This window comes from Cupressus sempervirens, chromosome 8 (genome assembly GCF_028749045.1).
Source record: "Cupressus sempervirens isolate cs-2001-9-10 chromosome 8, ASM2874904v1, whole genome shotgun sequence".
NCBI lineage: Eukaryota > Viridiplantae > Streptophyta > Pinopsida > Cupressales > Cupressaceae > Cupressus > Cupressus sempervirens.
In genome coordinates, this window is record NC_143125.1 from 349,641,139 (window position 1) to 349,664,024 (window position 22,886).

General features: G+C 32.8%; 1 protein-coding gene across 1 annotated transcript; it reads right to left on the reverse strand.

The window, feature by feature from the left end:
• Nucleotides 1-19,286: 19,286 nt before the first annotated feature.
• LOC149542778 (cytochrome P450 77A1-like) lies at nt 19,287-21,285 on the reverse strand. Its single transcript, XM_089797666.1, has one exon. It carries the CDS (start codon nt 21,098-21,100, stop codon nt 19,562-19,564), a length of 1,539 nt encoding a protein of 512 aa, XP_089653792.1. The 5' UTR covers nt 21,101-21,285; the 3' UTR covers nt 19,287-19,561.
• Between the last annotated feature and the right edge of the window lie 1,601 nt (nt 21,286-22,886).

Genomic DNA, 22,886 nt, shown 5'->3' on the forward strand with positions numbered 1-22,886 from the left:
GGTCTCAAGCAAGCTCCCATAGCTTGGTATGAAAGACTTCATAACTACTTGATACAAATTGGTTTTCAAATAACTAATGATAACAGTAGTCTATATATCAAAGAAGGACCAGACAAAATGATTGTGTTGGTAGAAATATTTATGCATGACACTTTTTCATAGAAAATGATGACTTGTGCAAGGCACTTTCAGAAGAAATGAGTAAAGAATTTGAGATGCTTATGTTTGGTGAGATAAAGTTCTTTATTGGATTGTAGATTCAATAGAAGAAAGATGGTATCTACATTACTCAATATAAATATATCAAGGAAATACTAAAGAAATTTGGAATGGAAAACTCAAGACCAGTTGGAACCCCTATGTCTACTAGACATAAGCTTTTCAAAAATGATGATTCCAAAGAGGTAGCTTAGACAACATACAGATCAATGATTGGAAGATTGCAATATGTAGTACATACAAGGCCTGATATTGCATTAACAATTGATATGGTGGCAAGATTCTCAGAAAATCCCAAAGAAAATCACATGATGGCAGTCAAAAGAATCATGAGATATTTGAAAGGTATTGAAGAATATGGTTTATGTACAAAATAAGAGGCAATTTGGATTTAAAAGTATTCAGAGATGCTGATTGAGAAAGAAGTATTGATGATAGAAAAAACACTAGTGGTGGAGCATTCTTTCTTAGCAAAAGACTATTGTCTTGGACAAGCAAGAAACAAAATTGTATCTCTCAATTCATAGTAGAGGCAGAATATGTGGCAACATCAGTCGATTGTTCTAATATTGTTTGGTTCAAACAATTGATGACAGGTATGAAGATAGAGATCACAGATCCAGTAGTCATATACTGTGATAACACTAGTGCAATTAGTATATCGAAGAATCTAGTGTTGCGTACCAAAACAAAGCATGTTGCTATAAAATATCATTTCTTGAGAGGATTGGTACAAGATAAAGAAGTCAAATTGGAATATGTAAATATAAAAGAACAAATTATAGACATATTCACCAAGCCATTACCTAAGGATGCATATCTATATCTAAGAGGTAAGCTAAGGGTCATTCTTCTATCTCAAGTCCACTAAAATGAAGTTTATTGATGCATCAACTAGAGCATGTTGAAGATCATTCAATTGGTGCAATATTGACAAGGGCATATTGCAAATGAATCAGTACTTGAGGTACATTGATATTAACCAATTATTATCTTTGGCATGAGATGTCAAAGAGGGAGAAGTTTGTTGTCATACTCATAGAAAGAGTTGTCAAAAAGGGAGAATGAACTTGGCAGAAGTTCTAGCAAACAGAGAGAGAAACTGAAGACATAAAGAGTTCACACTGATAGAGGGAGTTCTCATGGATGAGAATTAGAATGAAACTAAGGATATGTTCCTTACTTTATTCTTGCTCCAAAATTTTATTGTATTATGACATGTTGTGTTGCCATCAATGCCAAAGAGGATATTGTTGAAACAATTGATAAATTGTGTATTGTCTTTGATGTTACACAAAATGTCATGTCATTTCAAGTTAGTATATACCAAGCTCACTTGAGCATTGAAGATAGCTTTTTTATGGCTATTGAACATTCCAGAGTTTGTTTAGTTTAGAAGGTAGTATCTACCAAGTTCGCTTGGGTGCCAAAGGAAAGTCTATAGAATATGAGTGTTAACCAAGCTCACTCGGTTAATGAAAAAAATGTTGGATGGAACCAGTGTTAACCGAGCTCACTTGGTTACCAAAGGAACTATGTAAATATGCAATGTTGACTGATTTCACTTGGTTAACACAAGAAAATAATTTCTAAGTTAGTGTTTACTGAGTAGGGTTGGCTAATGAAGGATTTTCTTGTTTTGGCATATTGAGTTCAATTGATTTATCTACTGGTTCTAGGTGATTGAGAAGATGAATATTAATTATTCCAAGTTTTATTCTAGCTGACTTGACAATATGAAAGATATAAATATAAGGTTAAGTTGAGGATTAGGAGAAAGTGAATGCATGGAAGATAATTGAAGATTTAATGATGCTAAGAAGAAGTGAATTAGAAGGATAAGAAAAATATCTTTGAGAAGCTGAAAAGATGTATTCGATCAAGAAGGATCAATCCTACAAGGTAGAATTGAGATCTATAATTAGCAATCTAGTTGCATTCAAATTAGGTCATGTCATTGTTGCTCTCTAACCATTGTAGCAATGAATGTAAATCTCCTAATAGAGTTGGCTTAACATCTATTTGTAAATCCTAAGGTGGAATTTATATTAAATTGTCTAAAGACTTCTAACAAGGCCACTCCTAATAGGGTGATTAAATCCTCTAGCAGGCTCACACCTAATAGTGTGTTTTGTAACCTTTAACAGGGTTGGCCCTTGACAGGGCTCACTTTAGAAGAGTGAAAAATAGTAACTAGTTGCTATTGGTGGTTTTTCCCAAATTAGGTTTCCACATTAAATCTTGGTGTCAAATGTGTTCATGCTATTTTTTTATATGTTTATGTAACTAAGTTAAAGCAATAAGTAATCATAGATAACATCTTAAGATTTTCATGTTAAGTGTTTGCCTAGCATTTTCAGTATTTATCGAGCTACAATATTTTTAGTGTGTTTAACTAGCATCAACAGAGTTCAATTTTCAAAGTTTATCTTTGTATTGACATCTAAGTGATCTAGCATTTATTTTTGTAGTAACTGATTCACCCCTCCCCTCTCAGTTACTCCTCTTACATTTCCAACACAATGTACTAGAAATCATACCATGACCCATAATATATGACTCACCAATAAATGAATACAACACTTAAGGGCTATTCAGCATGGCTTTCTCCATATTATTTCCAACTGGATGCACACTCCCACTTCAACCAAGAACCAAACAAATTTACATGCACGAATACGCATTGCACCTAGTGAGGTACTATGGAAATAGGTTTGTAAGCCATGTCTGACTTAAATATTTCATTTACAATTTGATTATGAGACATCGTAGCCAACACAAAATTGTTGTTTTACTCAAATCAAACATTCTAGAAAAAGTGCCAAAAATAATTGAAATGCTTTTCCATAACCTACACAACATCCCAAAAAATCAATTGGCTAATCAACTAATGCACTTTGGAACTTCATTAAGAGGAACACAAGCTTATTGGAATAAAAGTCAACTAAACTTAACAACTAAAATACAACAATGTAGAGGAAGTGATGGATTCTAAGAATATTGTCGAGGATGACAATAAGACCGAAATGAGAGACCTTAACTCAAACCTAGAAGGCTATTCTGGAAGTAATGACATGTCAACTAGTAAGGACCATGTGGAGGAAAATAAATACTTAAAAATTGAAATGAATGTTGGGTTTGAAGCTTTAAAGGATGATTAGGGAAAAGATAATGTCCTTTCTTCTCTTCCTAATACCAAATCCAGTGAGGAGAAAATGGACATTGACACAACAAAGAACAATGAGGGTAATGTCCTTGTTATGAAAGAGCATAGCTTGATTAAGGAGAAGGAAGAGGAGTATAAGGAGAAACATAATACTAACATTGATATCCAAGTCAATAACTCTACTATTGACACTGCAACAAGGACTGAAGAAGATAACAGGGATGAGACCCACCATGCTAAGCTCTCTTTTCGTCATACTACCAAACTTAAAGTGGAGGCATCCCTACAAGAAAACTCATGGCTATACAATGAAATCATGGTGCTCAAGAAAAAAGTTGGAGTCATTCAGAAAGAGTTGGACCATGAACGTGTAATGAGAGCCCACTTAGAGAAACTAGTTGGAAACATCCCTGACAAACTAAAGGATTATGAGCTAGAACTTCGTCAACTTATTAAGAAAAGCGAGTAGAGAATGGAGCGGGTCACTTCTAGTTTGTGCAATGCGACAACCAACTTGGGCAAGAAAAGCAACGAGGAGATCATGTCTCCTGACACTACTATGTTGAGAAGTCCCAAAGGGCCTAGCAAGAGAACAAGGCAGAGTATGAGGAAAAAGATTGCTAATGCTCTTAAGGTTCCTATTTTTGCCACAATTAATATTATCTAGACTATTGTTGAAGCTGGCAAGGAGGTGGAGAAGAGCATCAAGGAAATATTGTAAGTGTTGGTCATGGTTTCTAGTGTGCTAGTTGTTGGTCTGGGTGGTTTTGCTGGTTCTATTTTTTATTTTTTAGCTTTACATTTAAAACTATAGGTTCCAGGTCCTTGTAAAACCTAATTTTTTTCATTTTTTGCTTTACTCTAGGTTTTAAGTCCTTGTAAAACTTGATTTCTTCTTAATGCTGATCTTTTTCTTTTGTTAAAGAATTTTGGGTCCCTTCAAAACTTGTTTTTACCTTAATCTAAAACTATGATACACCAACTAGGAACACCTACACTTTTCTTCACCTTGAGCTCAACAAACAAAGTGCACAGAGTTACATACTTTGTTACCACAAAGTACAAACCCAACAATACAGATGCTAAGAGAACACTTGATAGAAAATGTTGTTCAAAACCCACATATTACGTCATTATATCTTCACCAAAGATTCAAAATCTTTCATGAATAAGTCATAGAAAAACTATTACAAGCAACATATTATTGGTATTGGTACAAGTGGCAACACAGAGGATCAACTCACGTACATGGCTTTAGATGGCTTTCAAATGCACCTAAAATGGACAAAATTAATTGAAATGACAAATTTGACATTGACTGAGAAAAATCTTTCTTTGACAACTACATCTCGACATGGAATCCATATATGCTAGTAGAAAGACAAAACAAAACTCATCACATGACTAAAGATGATCCTTACCTACTTAACACTCCTCAAATATTATCAATAGATCCTCTCTTCGATTATGAATAGATATTGAATATTGTACAGAGGCATACCATATGCACATATCAAACATGTTTACACAAACGAGGAAACATGTCAAAATACTACTACAAAGCTCCATGGAAAGAGAAGCCAACATCTACATTAACATGTGATGATGAAAAAAATGTTACTTACAATGCAACAAGAAATGATGATCGCCTAAACATCCACAACCCACAAATGCTTGCAATTTGGTGAGAAAATGTTGATTGCCAACCTATCACTTCAAGAAGAGTAGTTCTCAACTATATCTCAAAATATGCATCAAAGGCTGAAAAAAATCATAAACCTATGATACCATATTACACAACATAGCAAATATAATCGAAAACAAAGATGATGCTTTACTAGCATATCAAAAATTCATGATGGGAATCATTGCAGATCATAATATTGGAGCACAAGAGACATGCCACATGCTACAAAAATTTCCTCTTGTAATTTGCAACCGCTCCTTCATTTCATTGAATGTTAGAAAAATGGTACTACATCGACTCAACAATTCAAATAGTGAAGAATAATTGGGAAACACATATATCCAATCATTATCACTCATTCAAATAGCTCAAATGTACACATACTCTAAGAATCAGAAGAAGAATCAATGGAAAAAGAGGAAAACCAATGTAATGGTTTCTGTACTCCCTTTTCAAGAGAATTCCCAAAGAAAGTGTTGATAACTTTGAAATATTTTATTGGAGCAAATTGTTTCTTTACAAAAGCTTTGGCCACATTCTAGCAAACATTGACATTACAAAAGAGGAAATAATATCAAACTGGATAAAAATACAAACTAACAATTACTCTCCTTGGCATATTAATAGAATCCAAAACATGCCCACGAATGAAGAAAATGATGACACTGACAATGAAAATCTCAAAGTCCAACAAAATAGAGACCTATATGAATTGAGTTGCTCTCCCAAATGGGAGCCTCCAAAAACTCAATAATCAATAAGCTAGGCCTTCTTAGAAAATGAGACATTGGTATTAATCACAAATGGAATACAAATACATTTTCCATGCAATACATGAATCAACCACAAATTTCATAACTACAAGAAAAGTACAAATAAATGACAACACTTTCCATTCTGAAGTAATGCAAACAAACTACCTTCTTTCCCCCAAACAACAATTAGCTTTAGAGATCATCAAAAAATATTACATGAGCCCATTCCAAAAAAATCCATTGCAAATGATTATCCAAGGAACAACAGGAACTAACAAGTCCTACCTCATTGACTATATTAGGAAAACCATAAACATAATAGAAAATAATAATAAGGAAACATTGATCACACTAACACCTATTGGAGTTTCATCTTACAACATACAGGCATCAACAATTCACACATGCCTTCAAATCCCAATAGAAGAAATGCATCCATTACAAGAAAAATCATTAACAAACCTCCAAGAAGATTTCAAACATACTGAATACATTCTTATAGATGAATTGGGCTTCTTAGGGCCAAAACTCCTCATAAAAATTGACAATCCTTATGCGAGGCCTTTCCACAAAGATGACAAGAATATTTTGGTGGGATTTCCATCATTCTCATTGGTCACTTAGGCCAACTAATACTAGTACTTGATAGCCCTATATATGCTTCAACCTCTACAACCATTATGCTTTGGAAAACATTCAATATTGCAATTACATTGGACACAATTTTTCATCAACAAGGGAAAGTAAATCACAACTACAATTTTGTAAAATCCTACATCATATTAAAGAAATGTTGAACCCCTACAAGATGATTGGGAGACACTCATGACTCAAGAAAATAAATGCTTAAGTGCCAAAAAAAGGGAAGAATTTGATACAGGAACCCATTTATTTGCAACTAATGAATTAGTGAAACTACATAATAAAAAAATGCTAAAACAATTGAACCTCTCAATAGCACTTTGTTCAACTAGAGTTGTTGCACCAAGGTTAAATGAGCACAATGAAGATGATCAACTTTAGGTGGAGGTGCTCCTATGCATTGGCCAACAAATCATGTTAACAACAAACCTATGGATACAAGCTGGATTGGTAAATGGATCACTTGGACAAATAATAGGAATCATCTATGATATAAATTCAAAACCTCTAGAACTACCCAAATATGTTAGTCAATTTTATAATTACATTGGCCCACCATGGGATACACATAACCCAATGAATGTATCAATTACGAAAATTACAAGAGGGGATCATATACAACTACCGTTGACTATGGCTTGGGAAATAACAATACACAAATGCTAGGGACTCACACTAGAAAAGACTACAATAGACATTGGAAAAAGAGAGTGACGAGGATTGACATTTATAGCAATATCAAGAGTGAAATTTATTGATGACCTACAGATACATCCACCATTCACTTTTGAAAGATATTGCAAAATGAAAAATAATTACTACACAGCTACCAAGAAGAAGGAAGAAGCACGACTGCAACGATTGTCACCCCTTCAACCATTGACACTGCCCAACCCATGACAAAATCAACTTGCAAAGGTAACAATTAAAACATGTATTGAAGATATAAAATATTTTTTAAAAACAACATTTCACAAATAGGTTGTAAACAAATGTAGTTCCCAATTATTTCAAACTAATACTCACTTTAGAATGCAGGTGCACATATTATCAAGATTCATACACAACATATTAAGATTCTCAATTACAACATTTAGTAACTCTATCCACTTGTACTTTTTTTTTCTTTTGCTAAAATTGTTTCAAATCAATGTTCATATACCAAATTTATGCTTTGTTCATGTCAATGTACATTACTAAAATAACAATTAAATGTAACATAGCATTAAAATAACCATCAGCTAACTTAACATAATTAGTATATTCTTTTGTAGATCACACTACACCACTTTCAAAGTCCACTACAACCTTTCTTAGAAGAAATTAGTCTTCTTCTATGAGTCATTTTTGCATAACAAGTACATGGCCTAAGATTTAGGTAAGGAGACAACTTTGTGCATAAGATATCACTGGCAATGCTAAATGAAAGTTGTTTGTGTGATTGCTCAATATAGGTCATCTTTTTCTTCTGAGTGTACTCCTGACTATGGCCATTTGTAGAATCAAAAAATGATTGTCTATGTTCTAAGATATATATAAGATTGGAGATCTGTAAAGTGAATAGACAACACATAGGTGCAACAATCGATAAATAGCGAGAAGACATTCTAGGCTACAAACCTTATATAATAATAACTGAATGTGGAATTTTCCATTATATAAGTTTTCCAATAATTGTATTGCATATTAAACATGTACCAATGCATAGTGAATGTACAATACTTTAACTATTGTTGTATTCGACTGACAAAAAGGCATTTTCTTAAATTCTCTATTCTTTACTTTTTCAAAACTCATGACTACAATGCCATTTCAAAATTAACCTTTAATAACATTACTTATAGATTTATACATCTTTCAAATCCAATATTTCTAAAGAATCATATCATTTTTACCATTCTCAATATCATTACAACTTGGTTAAATAATAGTTGATATTCTTTCAAAATTGCAAGTTCAAATAATATCTTATATTGTGTTGAATTCTTATGCTTTGAAATAGTATTTTGACATGGGGAAGCTTGAATGGAGTTGACCAACATGCTTGGAGGAAAGATGAGGAGTTTTATTATGAAATGATCTTTGGTGTCAATCCAAGTGCATATAACTTCTGAAAGTATGGATCTATACATTCACTGCAGTAATATTTTTGAGTTTCAGATTCTAGATTTGTATAGTCTCTAGCAATTATTGTTTTATTTGCAATTTTTTTAAGAGGGAGTTTTCTAAATCACAAGCTCTTGGAGGTCATATGAATGACCATCATCATGGTAAACAATTCAATTTTCTCTATTTTGTAGATTACATTGGATTTTCTTGTCAATAACCATATTTATGGCCATTTGATTAAAATAGAAAGATCTTGTGGTTATCTATAACTATAGAGAGAGATAATGAGATCTTTAAGAAGGTAAAGGAACTTGTGGAATAGAAAGGTGGAAGCAGTTATTGGACAATGAAGTAAGTATAATGGAAGTTAACAATTACTTGGGCAAGATCTCATAATTCTTTTAGTTTAATAATAACATATTTCTACAATCTATGATATTGTATTTAGGGTAAGGTTTTGTGTGAGTTTATTAGCATTGATGCTTCAAATGTGAATATAATCTAATAAAATATTTATTTTCACTATTTAGCAATCAATTTGGAGCACCTCAAAATTATTCATTTGTCTCAAGAGGAGTGCAGGGACATGTTACCCTAACTAGTCCATCACAAGTTCAATCATGGGCTCAAGTTGGTTATTCATCTTCAATGTCAACTTATTCAAACCAGAATGTGGGTGGTGTTGGACTTACATCCTATTCAAACCAGAATCCCGTTGGAGTTCGAGCCACATCATATTTGAACTAGCAATAGCATGCATTTTCTCAAAACCAAGGAGATCACACTGATTATCAAGGGAGTGAGACACATGTCCATCTCGCCCTAATTTATAATTATCGAATGATGGAGACAGGTCAATCCCTTTCTTACCAAACAAACAAAAATCTACAAATGGAAACATCTCTTCTTGACAATTCAAGGATCAATGGACCACCTCTAGACATGAACAGACACTTACAAATGAGAAGGCCCTTTTTTCAAGCTCCACAAGGAGAAAATTTTGATCTTCATGTGAATGGATATGCAACATCATCAACATCAACATCTAGGCAACAAGAATCCACTTTTCTAACTTCACAAGGAGGAAATCCATGTCATGGTATGAATGGATATGCATCAACATCAATATCTAAGCAACAACAACCCTCTTTCCAAACCTCACAAGGAGGAAATCTTGATCTTCATGTTAATGGATATGGAGTAGTATCAACATTTGAGCATTAGCAACCCACTTTTCCAACTTCACAAGGAGGGAATCCAAATCATGGTTTGAATGAATATGCATTAGCATCAACATTTGGACAACAACAATGCACTTTTTTGACTTCACAATGACGAAATCCAAATCATGGTCTCAATGGATATGCATCAACATCAACATCTAAGAAACAACAACCCACTTTTCAAACTTCACAAGGAGGAAATCTTGATCTTCATGTGAATGGAAGTGGAGTAGTATCAGCATTTGAGCATCACCAACCCACTTTTCCAACCTCACAAGGAGGAAATCCAAAATCATGGCTTGAATGGTTATGCAACAACATTAACATCTGGTTAGCATCAACAAATTTTCAGCATGGATTGTTCACATCAACTATGGCAATGGAACAAATCACTTCAGTAATTGAAGAGGTTCCTTGAGACTCTAGATCATGTAACTATTTAAATGGTATTTATGGAAGTATCCTAAATGTGAACCTGCTATCAGGATTCAATTGTGTAATTTTTTAGTTAAACTCATTGACCCACATTTTTTAAAGAATATTGATTAACATGAACCCATCTCTTATGAGAATGAATGGAAAACTTAGCACTCATTGAATCGAGGTGATTCTTATAGAGTTCAAACACTGGAACTTCTCGAGAGGTCACCCATCCTAGTACTACTCCTACTTATCTATTATCCTAAATTCTATAAACAATGTATGACAAAGATATTCTTTCATTTCCTTTTAGTTATTATGCTTGTGAATTCATTCATATACTTTATTAAACTTTTTTTGTGACTTAATGTTGGCAACTATCCATAGATCTCATTTTTTCCATCCTCATATCTATCATGACCTTACCGATAATGGTTTATTTTGAGATAGTTTAACAATGCTCAAACTAACACAGTTTTAAATTACAATCTTACACAATCAAAAAAATGAAAACATACTAAATAAAATACTTCAGCCACTTCAACAAATACCAACTATGGACTAATCCTTGCACATACATAAATGTGCAACTGCTTGTTTATTTATTACAAGGCCTTTACAATAGAATAAGGAGCTAGCTTTTAGCATTTAACAGTCAGACTATTGAAGAGAGCATGGAGGACCATTAGAAGAGTACCCACTGCTAATTTTTATTATTATTTCTAGTGGCTAAAAATAATTGACATTGACATTGTCTATCTGATAACGTGTGATGTAAATTTCGGAGCACCACACATCAGGCAAGTTGTGTTTGTTTGACAGAAGAACGACGTCCTCACTGCCAATCTCATATCCAAAAAAATTTAACCCGTGGTTAAGCCCGCTCTTTATTTCTACGACATCTGGACAATTCACGCAACGAGAGTGATTGACACGGTTGATATAGCCCCTGTTTCCAATGGAATTCTGGTATTTTCTTTGTTTGACAAGCTCGGACGAAAGGTTTCCCTACGCAGACGTCTCTTCTAACGCCATAATCTTCGCTCTCTCTTAATCTCTTTGAAGAGTAATAATTTTCAAATTTTAATGTTTAAAGTATAAGTATAATTTTGAAATTTTAATGTTTAAAGTATAAGTATATTTTGTTTAGTTATTAATTTATTAGTAAGTGTAAAAAATTATAATATTAATTTTTAATGAAAAAAGTTTTGTATTATTTTTTAGATATGTAAATGTTTGAATTTGTAGATTCAACAAGTAACATTTTTAATGAATTTATCTATAGAATTTTTAATAGTAAAATAATAATGATATCGTGACAAAATAATGGAAAATAGATATCAAAAGTCATTTTAAATATGACAAAATTTTCAATATGTAATGAAATAATAAATATTTAATAAATAAAATAAATAGTTGTAAACAAAATATCAAAATATTGATTTCAACATTTTTTTAAAATATTAAACCAGTTAGTTTTAAAATGATATTGATAGATAGATAAAATCTATAATGAAAATCGCTACTACACCATCTTCAAAATTCTTAATGATTGCTCAGTATAAATGGCACATTGAAAAATTGATTCTCTCGCAAAAGGCATTGCATACTATTATAGTTTCAGCTACTATGAAGAAAATATTTAGTCAACATGCATTTTAGATAATGTAAGATTATATGTTTTCTATTATTTAATTAATATAATCTAATTGAATAGAAATTAAAGTTTTATTATATGTTGACTTATTCTAAATATATTACTTTTGATATCGGTCTTATTTCATCCCAAATAGATTTAGTTATTGCACCTTAATTAATTATTTGCAAATATTTATTATATAAAATGTGATATATACCGCCACAATTAATAAAAGTTTTCATGTAAAAGAAAGTGGATTCAAAGCTTATTCAACTTTGGCGGTGAAATGAGGCAAATGATAGTATTTATACAACCCACCCCAAGGAGTCCAAAAATAGAAGTTAAACAAACATAAAAACAACAATTTCAAACAAGAAATATCATTATCGTTATTGGATTAAATGGTGTAATATAAATAATTCCTATCGTTACGCTTCCTTAGCTAAGCACCTTACATGATCCGGTGTTTTTGGTTTTAAAATGTATTATATTCTTAGATGTTTTCGTCACATCAGATATTTTATTTTACACTAGGATAAGTTTTGTATTCTTGTTCACATCTGTCAGACATTGGTCGTTGTTGGTACAGAGCAGAGTGGAAGGGGCCCCACGATCAAACATAAGAGGTGCCAAAGTTGAGTAAACACTACGGTCGATTTTCACTCCGAATTTGTTGGACAATCCAGACTGTCCACAGTGCACTATCTTTACACAGTCATCTACACCGACTCCGACAACTCTTGGCAAGCATATATTTAATACACCATTCATGCTTGGCAAGCATATAATTAATGCACCATTAATGCTTGTCTTTTTTTTCAAAATTTTGGATTGACAAAAAAGATTTAAAACCCCAGGAAAATTGGATAGAACCAATTGAAAAACAGAAATTAGTGAACTTAAATTAATTTAAAAATAAAGTCTTTTCAAACTTTGGAATACAGATTGTAAAAATTGCACAAATTAATAGTGGGGGGTCAAATGAAAACATTAGTTCCCTGCTTATACATAGGCAGGGACTAAAAATTTAATTGAGAACAAAGAAGAATGAATGAATTAATTAATTGTTTTAAAATAATATTTATTAGGTGGAGCAGCTTATGAGGATTCTCTTTGCTAGATCTCTTTTATCTTTTTACAATTAAATATTTTGTTGTGTATCTTGATTACTAAATCTTTAACATTTATAATTCTTTCTTTTTCAAAGAACTTGTTGAAAGTGTTCAAATTAAATAAACATAATTATAAGAATAATATATAGGCAAAACCTACAACACAACGATAACTTGCGAACCTCTCATATGAGGTTCCATATAATAATAATTAATTCTAATAAATAATAATAATAAATCTAAGCTCAAGCCATATAACCATCAAAAATAAATTTAAAAAATTATAAGATTAATGTATCTATAATTAGTTTATAATTTAAAAAATAATAATATAGATATAATATTATTATTTATTTATTTAAATTGTTTATAAACAAGGTTAAGAGAACAAGAAGAAGACATAGTAATTGAAAGAGGTAAATATAGAAGGGGAAAGAGAGAGAAAGAGGTAAGGAGATGATGATAAAGATGGAAAGAGCTATATAATCTAAACTATTTTTAAACTACATTTAATGTAATATTTTAATGTCTTTCTCTCTATTTTTTTTCATAAATTTGTCTTGTAAGTGTGGGTACATCCAAGGCTCAATAAAAAATAAATGAAAGATAGGATACTTTGGAAAAATTATGGTAAAGGTAAATATTGTCTAGTAAAAAAAAAGTAAGATGTCGAAAAAGCAAATAATATAGGAAGAAACAATCAATGTCAATAGAAGTCTCAATGGTTGTGCATAGCTCTTAATAACTGTGGGCCATTGATTTCCAACATGTGTGTGTGTGTGTGTGTGTGTGAGAGAGAGAGAGAGAGAGAGAGAGAGAGAGAGAGAGAAGCACATAAAACGAGATAGAGAAATATATAAGAACATAAGAGAGATAGAGAGAGATGTTGATGGTGAGATAGAGTAAAAGCGAGATAGAGGTATAAGGATATATATAGTGATAGGGAGGGGAGAAATAGAGAAATACATTAGTGGAAGAGAGTGGATTTCATGAAATAGAGATGGAGAAGGGAGAGAGAAATAAAGAGAGATAGATGTGGATATCGTCAAATAGCGATGGAGAAGGGAGAGAGAAATAAAGAGTGATAGATGAGGAGATAGTTCAATCTACAGAAAAAAAAATGAAGTGATACAAACAAACACACAAAAATATATATAGAAAGTGATACACATATAAAGAGAAAGAGAGATCAAGAGAGAGATACTTCAGCAATAGATTTTACAATCCATTACTTGACCTCACATACTTTATTAAAGTAAACATAAAAAGAAACAATATTTTTCCCTACACATAAGTGTGATTGCTAGTTAAGAAGATTGCTAATTAAGAAAATGACAATAAAGGAAATTAGTTAGCCACTAGCTAGCTTAATGCGCCTTAGAAAGGTTAACGACCAATGATGGGGAGTCGATGGCATTGGTCATATTAGGACAAGGTCACTATCTTTGGTACAGAAAGCGGATGCAAGACAATAGGAGCGGGTAGCGAGAGGGAAGAGAAGAAATGAAAGTGGAGGGAGAGGGAGAGGGAGAGGGAGAGGAAGAGGGAGATGAAACTGTGAGTGATGATGATGCAAGGATGAATGAGGAAGACGGTGTAGATTAAAATGTGTCAATGATCTTCGAGTTTGATGGTGTAATGCTGATCCGTAGCTTGCTTTTATGTTCTGATTGTCAAATTCTTTTAGGCCAATTTGATGCATTGATTAGTTTAGAGATACTAGAGTTACAATATTATGATATTATTTCATAACTTGGATTACAAATATATCGATTATAATTGCTTAGTTGATTTCATTTCATGTGTTGTTAATGATGTCTTGATGATTCTTAGTTAATAAATGTGGTTTCTTTCATAACAATGTTAACGTGATGTCTTTAATGATGACTATGTTTCTATTAATAGAGGTGCATTATTATACTTGAGCATTTGATGTTTGACTTGTGATTTTTATGATACTTACCCCATATTTACATGTGTATGGTGCGCGTGTTTATTTCATTTTTATGTCTAACATGTTTGATGTGGTTAAGGGAGGGAGTCTTAGTCACCTGCAAGTCGGGATCTACACGATGTACCACTCCCCACCATTGCCTATTTAGTTTAGATATATTTATATACATGTACATGCTCATCTTTTATGCAGGATGCATGTACTAGGCATCGACTTCCCTGAATTGCCAAGATGAGCATGCCCAATTACAAATACTCAAATTGTGACCATAGCCTAAAATACTTGTCCTGTAAGGAAGACTCGTAACATATTGTCTACCCTTTTAAAAATCCACAAGTCTTTTGTGCGTATGTTGTTTTATGAGTCTTTGATGAATTTTCTAGTAATTAAGTCTAATTAAAAGATTGAATTAATAATTTAATTAAATGGAAAATTATTATGACATTTTAATATTTAATAATTGAGAAATTAATTAAATAAAAAGAACTGAATTCAAAGATAAAAATTATAAGTTTAAATTTTAGAACGTGATAATATATATTTAATTTAATAATAATATATTTAGAGTTCATTTTTTAATAAATGTTAAATATTATTATTAGTTAAGTTGATAAATATTTTATCAATTAAGTTTTGAAAAAATGTAAAAAAAGAGAAAGATATTAAATTATAAAAAAAAAGTTTTAAGTTCGCATGATGTGTGCATGAGATTAAAATATAGGAAATTAATTAAAAATATAAAATATGTGAACTTAATAAAGATATTTTAATTAAGTGCACATGAGATTTAAAAGTTAATAAATTAAATAAAGTAATTTAATAATTCATTCGATGTGCATTAAAGGAAGAATAAAATAATATTTTAATTAAAAAAACAAACTAATTGTGCATGAAAGAATTAATTAAATAAAATAATTGTAATGTAGAACTGGTGGAGACAGAAACCCTAAAAGGTAATTAGAGTTTATATTAGAGGGTTTTCGGATCATTATACACACACAAGTTTGGAGAGCAACTCAGAGGGTTTGGAAAAGAAGGGAATTTTTCATGGCTTGAAGGATTTTGCTTGCAGTAGGAACTTTCATCTAGCTGTTAGAGTTTAGCATCGGTTCAAGTAGGGTCTTGTGTTTTGATCACTCATTGAATTATGCAATTTCCTTTCCTATCTTCTTCATGCCCGTGGATGGTAGAATCAAAAATTCTCTGTGATAAACCCTTGAACATTCAATGTTGTAAATTTACTAGATGTTTGTCAATATCTTTTGTGTACGTAGGGATTAGAAAAGTAATTTAAAAACTCTCATTTTGTAGATTGAAGAAATTAGAATTTAATTTGAAAGGGGTTTGAGATTGAAAATGGAAAATTCTAGATTGAAAATTCGGATGGTTAATAATGCTTCCTCTATCAGATTAATGTTGAGAAACAATTTTAACAATTATCTACACACACACACATGTTTTCTTTTTTAAGAAATGGTTTGTTTTATAAATTTTATACATTATATAAATCTTATTAAATAAATTTTTTTTATTTTTTTTTAAATCATCATCAATTATAAATAAATATATAATGGGAGGGGTGGGCCGACCCCCTCTCTCTTTATTACCTTCATTGTTGTCACAGTGTACTCTATTGCAATAGCAACAGAGGCTGCGACGACCACATTTAGTGGTAAGTCGGCAAGCTTAAAAAGAATACGCTTTTTTTTTTTAATAAAGTTTTATTTATGTTAATTAAAATTAATATTATTAAAAGTTTTAAATTATTACAAATTATTTATATTAAATAAAGTTTATTATAAGTTTTAAATTTATAATAAATAATTAATGTTATTTAAAAGTTATTAATTTACCTAAAGTAAATTTAAGATAAATAATTAAATGATATATTGATAATTAATTGTTTATTTTAATTAAATTAAATTTATTATAAACATTAACTAAATAGGAGACTTTTTTAAAATTTTGTTGAAGATTATTCAATTCCGACTTAATAGAAATACAAATTAACTTATCGAAAAGCAATATAAATTTATCTGAGCAAGTTTAAACAAATATATAATATACTCTTAGTAATTTTTAGAAAATTGATTTCAAGATATGGGGGTAAATCTTTGTTTTTAAACAAATGCATGGGTTAGCCTATAGGGTAATAGAGAATCTTCCACTTGAAAATGTACATTGAACACAAAACTGAAACTTTATTTTAATCCAATTATGTATTTTCAAATCAAACCCAAACTGTGAAACTGTATTGTTCTGTTGTACTGTCTATGATTGGGGTTTTGGGGTTGATTAGATGTCGACCAGTCTAGGATGCACACTAGAGGCTTTGTGAGATTTCTTTTATACCCATCTATGTGGCCATATGTCATGATGTGTCTTGTGATTCAAATTGAGAATTATATATTTATGAGGTTTACTTTGTGGAGCATTTATGTGTACTTGGATGGGAGAACCAACTTATTTTCAGTTTGCCTGTTAAGGGACTGAGTTTGATCATTATGAGTGTTGTGGTATGACACACAACTATGTTTTATGTTCTTACGAGAGGTTGTCTAGGTACATGTCTTTGGGAGTGGCTTGCAGTAGGGGTCCAGGACCCAAAGTGGTCAGTACCAAGGTAACCTATTGTAAGTTATGTAATAAGTGATAATCTAGTAATTAATATTTTGGGGGGAAAACACACTAAAAAGATAAGTTAGAGATATTTGCCCCCATGCCTTGAGTGCTTGTATAGACTAAGGATGTGAATGAGATGAACAATATAATTGGTTTGCCTCGTCTTCTTGAGAGGGTTTTCTAGTTCTACATGTGTCACGTTGAGGGTCCAGGGTTCAAAGTAACTAGTCTAGGGTAACTCAATGCTTGAGGGTCCGAGGTCTATTGAAATATCAATCCAAGGTAACTCAAGTAGTTTGACCATGTGATGACACTCCCTAGTATGTAGCTTGAGTCTCCTCTATAGATTTTGTGTACCTCTAGTGGTGTACTTATTGTTGGATGTGTTTATTGTGATTATTTATTTTCATTGATGATGTTTGGTGATTCAAGGATGATGTACTTTAACATGTGGTTTTTGACTTGAGGTGAACATCTTTCGTTGACTTTATCTTATGATTTTGGTATTCGATTTATACTTGGTTCATGTATGATGTTTGGTTATGTGGTGTTGGTATTGGATTGAGTGCTCTTTCTTTTTGGCTTATCTTAACTTCTTGAGTAGTATGTGTTACCTTTGAGGTAGTTTTCACTATTAGGAATTCCTTGCCTAGGAATGTTTTATGTTTGATTAGCCATATGTGGATCGTTCATTATCTTCCCTACACGATGGGAGTGGAAGCCTGACTAGGTGACCCCACGGTCAGGAGGTAGTGTCTTCTTACCATTTGGGTTGCCCTCATATTGCCAGCTGATGAATGTTCATTGCAAAATATATACCTTTATCATTATTATTTCTTATCTCAAAGACTTCTTTTCAGATGATGTAATAATGCTATCATGTATTCCGATGTATTCTATCTATTCGCACATACCCTGCGACAGGTGTAGTGGATGTTATCTATTGGATGTACTTTCATTGTATTAGTTATACTCATGCTTTGCTTATGTGATTATGTATCTGTTATTTCTTTATGTTCAGGAGACATTGTACTTAAAACTTAAACTAATTAATTTAAACTTCTTAAATATGACTCAACGTAAAGGAACCCTTGAGGAATGGAAACTGCATCTGTAATTGCTAATGTGTATTTGATGTGTATGTTCATATTGCTTTCGCATTAATGCTATCTTGATGTTGTTCAAACTCGACAAAAAAAAAAACGTTCAGTAAACATTGTAACATGTTAAGTTTATTTCTCTTAGGTTCCTGAGCGGAACATTACAGAGGGCATGAATGCCTAAGTCGAAGGATCCCCTACTTTTTCTTTCTTCTTCTGATACATTCTGTCTTGAGAACAAATGTCCATAAATCTGGACGGAGAGCTGAGGCTATCTCAAGAATATGAAGCGGGTGAAAATTCGAATTGAGAGAATCGGTGACCTTCCTTGTACATTCGATTACTGCAGTCATGATAGAGGTCTCTGCAACGTTTAAGATGGGCAAGCTCTAGATTGTTTCCAAAAGAGTTCCTTTTAAATAGTCTATAATAAATTAGATTTTATTTCGGTATACAGTTGTGTAACATTATTTTCGCATCAACACGACCCATTACACACCAACACTGTATGATTCATCATGGACGAGAGCTGGAAGACTAAAATGACTAAATTACAGATCCAAGGAGGTTAAATATAAAAGGCTAGTGGAGGAAGAAGGCCCAAATTACGAGAAGATCCATATAAAATAGTACCACTGTGAGCACATAAATTTTTCTTTTAAATTGAAGAAGATTGAATCCACATTGTAAATACCTACAATATGAACTCTGCCATTGAATGGATGTAAAGGGAAGACTAACCGGTGGTTGTCTGCATAGAGAGAACTGCAACCAGAACACCGTTCCCAAGAAATATTAAGGCTTGCTTTGCTCGCGGAGTGAGCTAGATACAGATAAATTATTACATCTTATAGGTTAAACTAGATACAGATGCATTATTATATCTCATAGATTAAGCAAAAACCTGTCCATCTTAAAAAGCAGGTGCCGCAGCCCTCTCCTTTATTACGGCCTGAAGCGGATTTTTCATCACCGCAGTAAACTCCTGCTTCTCCGCAAGATCCACAGTTTCTCCCCCTTTGCTCTGCCATTCGAAGTTGTGAAGCAGTGTGGCCACAATAAGTTGAACATGGAGCATGGCCACGCTTAAGCCAGGGCAAATCCTCCTCCCCACCCCAAAAGGCATCATCTTGATCTCCTTCCCTCCACTCATATCCACTTCCCCATTCATAAATCTCTCTGGCACAAACTCCTCGGGATTCTTCCACTCTGCAGGATCGTTGCCCATCTCATAAACACAGAAATTCACAAGAGCCCCCGCAGGAATATCATAACCACCGAGGCTACAATCTTCCGTAACAGCATGCGAAAGAAGCAACTTTCCAGGTGGATGTCTGCGCAGCGCCTCCTTCACCACTGCTTCAAGGTATGGCATTTGAGAAAGCAGTTTCTCCTCTTCCACCAAGTTAGCCCCTTCCTTACCAACAACACCTTCAATTTCCTTGTAAAGCTTGGCCTGGACATCCGGATATTTTACCAAATTAGCCATCATCCACTGAATCGTTGTCGATGTACTGTCGGTGCCGCCATTAATGAACTCCGAGCACAGAGTCGCAATCTCTTTGTCGGTCAGAGATCTGCCGCCGTCGACAGACAGAGAAAACAGAGAATCAACGTACGCCCTGCAATTAATGGCCGCCCCCTCCACTAACTCCGTCCGGCGTCGATTGACAAGGGCAACCAATTTCTCCCGCTGACGGTAGTAGATCCCTATTATCCGCTCTCGGCGCTTCCTGAAGAAAACCCTAAGAATGGGAGACGTGTCCTCTATTGCGAGACCCGTAACGCTGTGAAGCATTTCTCTCATGACGCTCTCCACCTCTCGGACTTCATTCTCATCCAGTCGCAGTCCAAAACACATGTAGAGCAGTAAACAAAACGCCGCGTGCCTCAAATGCTCGATCACTTTCACCACGCCTTCATTTTGCTCGGCCTCGCTTTTTAAACCCTGAATAAGCACCTGGAGACACCATTCTCTGCCCTCTCGGAAGGATTTGAGGGAGTTTGAGCTTAGGGTTTCGCTCACCAGGTTTCGGCGGAGGGTTCGCCAGAGAGGACCGTAGGGAGCGGAATTGATGTTCATCTGGTTGCTGGTGAAGAGCTTGCGGAGGCCCTTGGCGGGCGGTCTGCTGGCAAAGAGGGAGCCTTTCTGTACCAGAGCCTCGTGGGCCAATTCACGGCTTGCGACAATAATCATCGGTTGAAACCCTAATCTGATTGTGAAAATTGGACCGTATTTTCTCTGAATTTTTTCTATGTAACCTTGAACGCCTTGGTTCGATTGCCTGATGTGAATCAGGTTGCCAACAATTGGCCATCCTCGAGGACCGGGAGGCAGATTCGATTTCTTCTTGAGCTTTGACAGCAGCAGCAGGGGAAGCGCTATAAGCAGGGCAATATACAGAAATGAATCCCCGCCCAGGGCAGCTGGAAATCTGTCGATAATATTCATTTTCTTCTGAAAACTGTGCTAATCGACTCGCTGCATCCGAATCTTCTAGCTGATTATTCCACCTGAATCTAGATTTCCTACCTAATTTATGGTTTCCAGATCTTGTTGGGGGTTCAGTGGTTAAGTATCATTCTTTATCCGCACTGGCCTGGGCAGGTCGTGTATGGTCCGAGATTGTTTCAATTAATTCTTTTTAATATTTTCATTAATTTATAAGTAACTAAATTTTTAATTTTTTAAAAAAGTTTTTAATTTTTCTGTTTTTTTTTTTGACAAATATGGCTAAAAAATGTTATTAAATCGGAAGGGAAGAGATATATTTGATGAGTGAAAGAGACAGTATAGTTTTTAATAGAAAGAGGCATATTAGTTATTAAATGTGAGAGGACATGGATGGATTGGGACACTTTGTTATGAAGTGAACATGATTTTCAATTTTTAACATGGAGAAAAATTGCAGGTATTTAGCCTTTTTCCTTCTTATTTCATTTCAATTTGGTTAACTGCAATTTTGGCTTGATATAAAAGATTCACACTTGACAATTGGATGGAAAAAATCCTTCAACGTTGTTTGAGATATGATGTTGAGGGAAAGTAACAATGTTTTAGGTAGCATATTCTATGAGAAATGTAATGATGGATAAGTAATCTTATATCCATCTAGAATTTTAGTGGTTTGATAGGTTGTTTTGTCTTATTTGTTCTTGTAGGTACAACTATTGCATCACATTATGAATTAGTCATCTTAACTAGTGATTAAATGAATTCTTTTCCACCAATTAAAATTAATTATATTTTATTTATTATAAATTTAAGGTTTCGTAAATAAAGATACAATTTTTAAACTTTATAATTTCAATAAATTACTTTTTTATTATTTAATTGGGTGAATTCATTAAACTCTAATTATTCTAGCCCATATTCCATGATTATCGCCATGTTTGTAGAAGCATTGTTATTGATCCCTATCTTTTCTTAATTGGTTTATCTTTTCGAAACATAAACATAAATGTACATTTTTTATGATTGTTAATTTTTATTAAATCTAAACTAATATTTACTCCAAAAATCTTGCCTAAAGAAAAACTAGATGGGGGAAGCATAAAAGGGGTTCTATAACATCAAATCCTATCAACCAACTAAATCTTTGAAACTAAAATTAAAATAATATATAATATTATAATTAGAACTAACTACTAAATTAGGCAAGTACTATGCCATTACGTGGCACTTCTGAGTGTGTATCACTCTTGTTCTCTTATGACGGTCTAAATTTTTGTAGTTGCAATGACCTACTATTACTACTAAATTTGTAGAGCTTTGATTACAAAATGTGTATGATTAAAATCTAATCATGCTTTGCTTGGAAGTAAATTTTGACTATAGTTTCTATATTTTCCGTATAAATATATAGATTCTATTTTTAAAATACTTTATTATTTAATATATAATTATTTTTTAAAAATTTATGAATAGACATTTTCCATTAAATTAAAACTTTAAAGATACATATTTACAAAAAAGGGATCGGGGGGTACAACATCATAATTAATATTTTCAAATGATATATCTCTTTATTTTAATTTAAAAAAATTTAAAATAGGTATGCTAATTGTGTGGCATTGATAGCATTTTCCATTTATTTTAAGTTGTTTGTGGTGTTGATTACAAACTTCTCACTTTTTAAGTTATTCTTGTATAGTATAGGTCACAAATATTTGAATCTTAAAACTTAATTTGTATATCCTTAATTGTAAATTGTTGAAAATTTTAATATATATAGAAG

What these genes read in the sequence shown, in the direction of transcription:
- LOC149542778 (XM_089797666.1), bottom strand. Translation starts at nt 21,100, where the DNA reads ATGAATATTATCGACAGATTTCCAGCTGCCCTGGGCGGGGATTCATTT.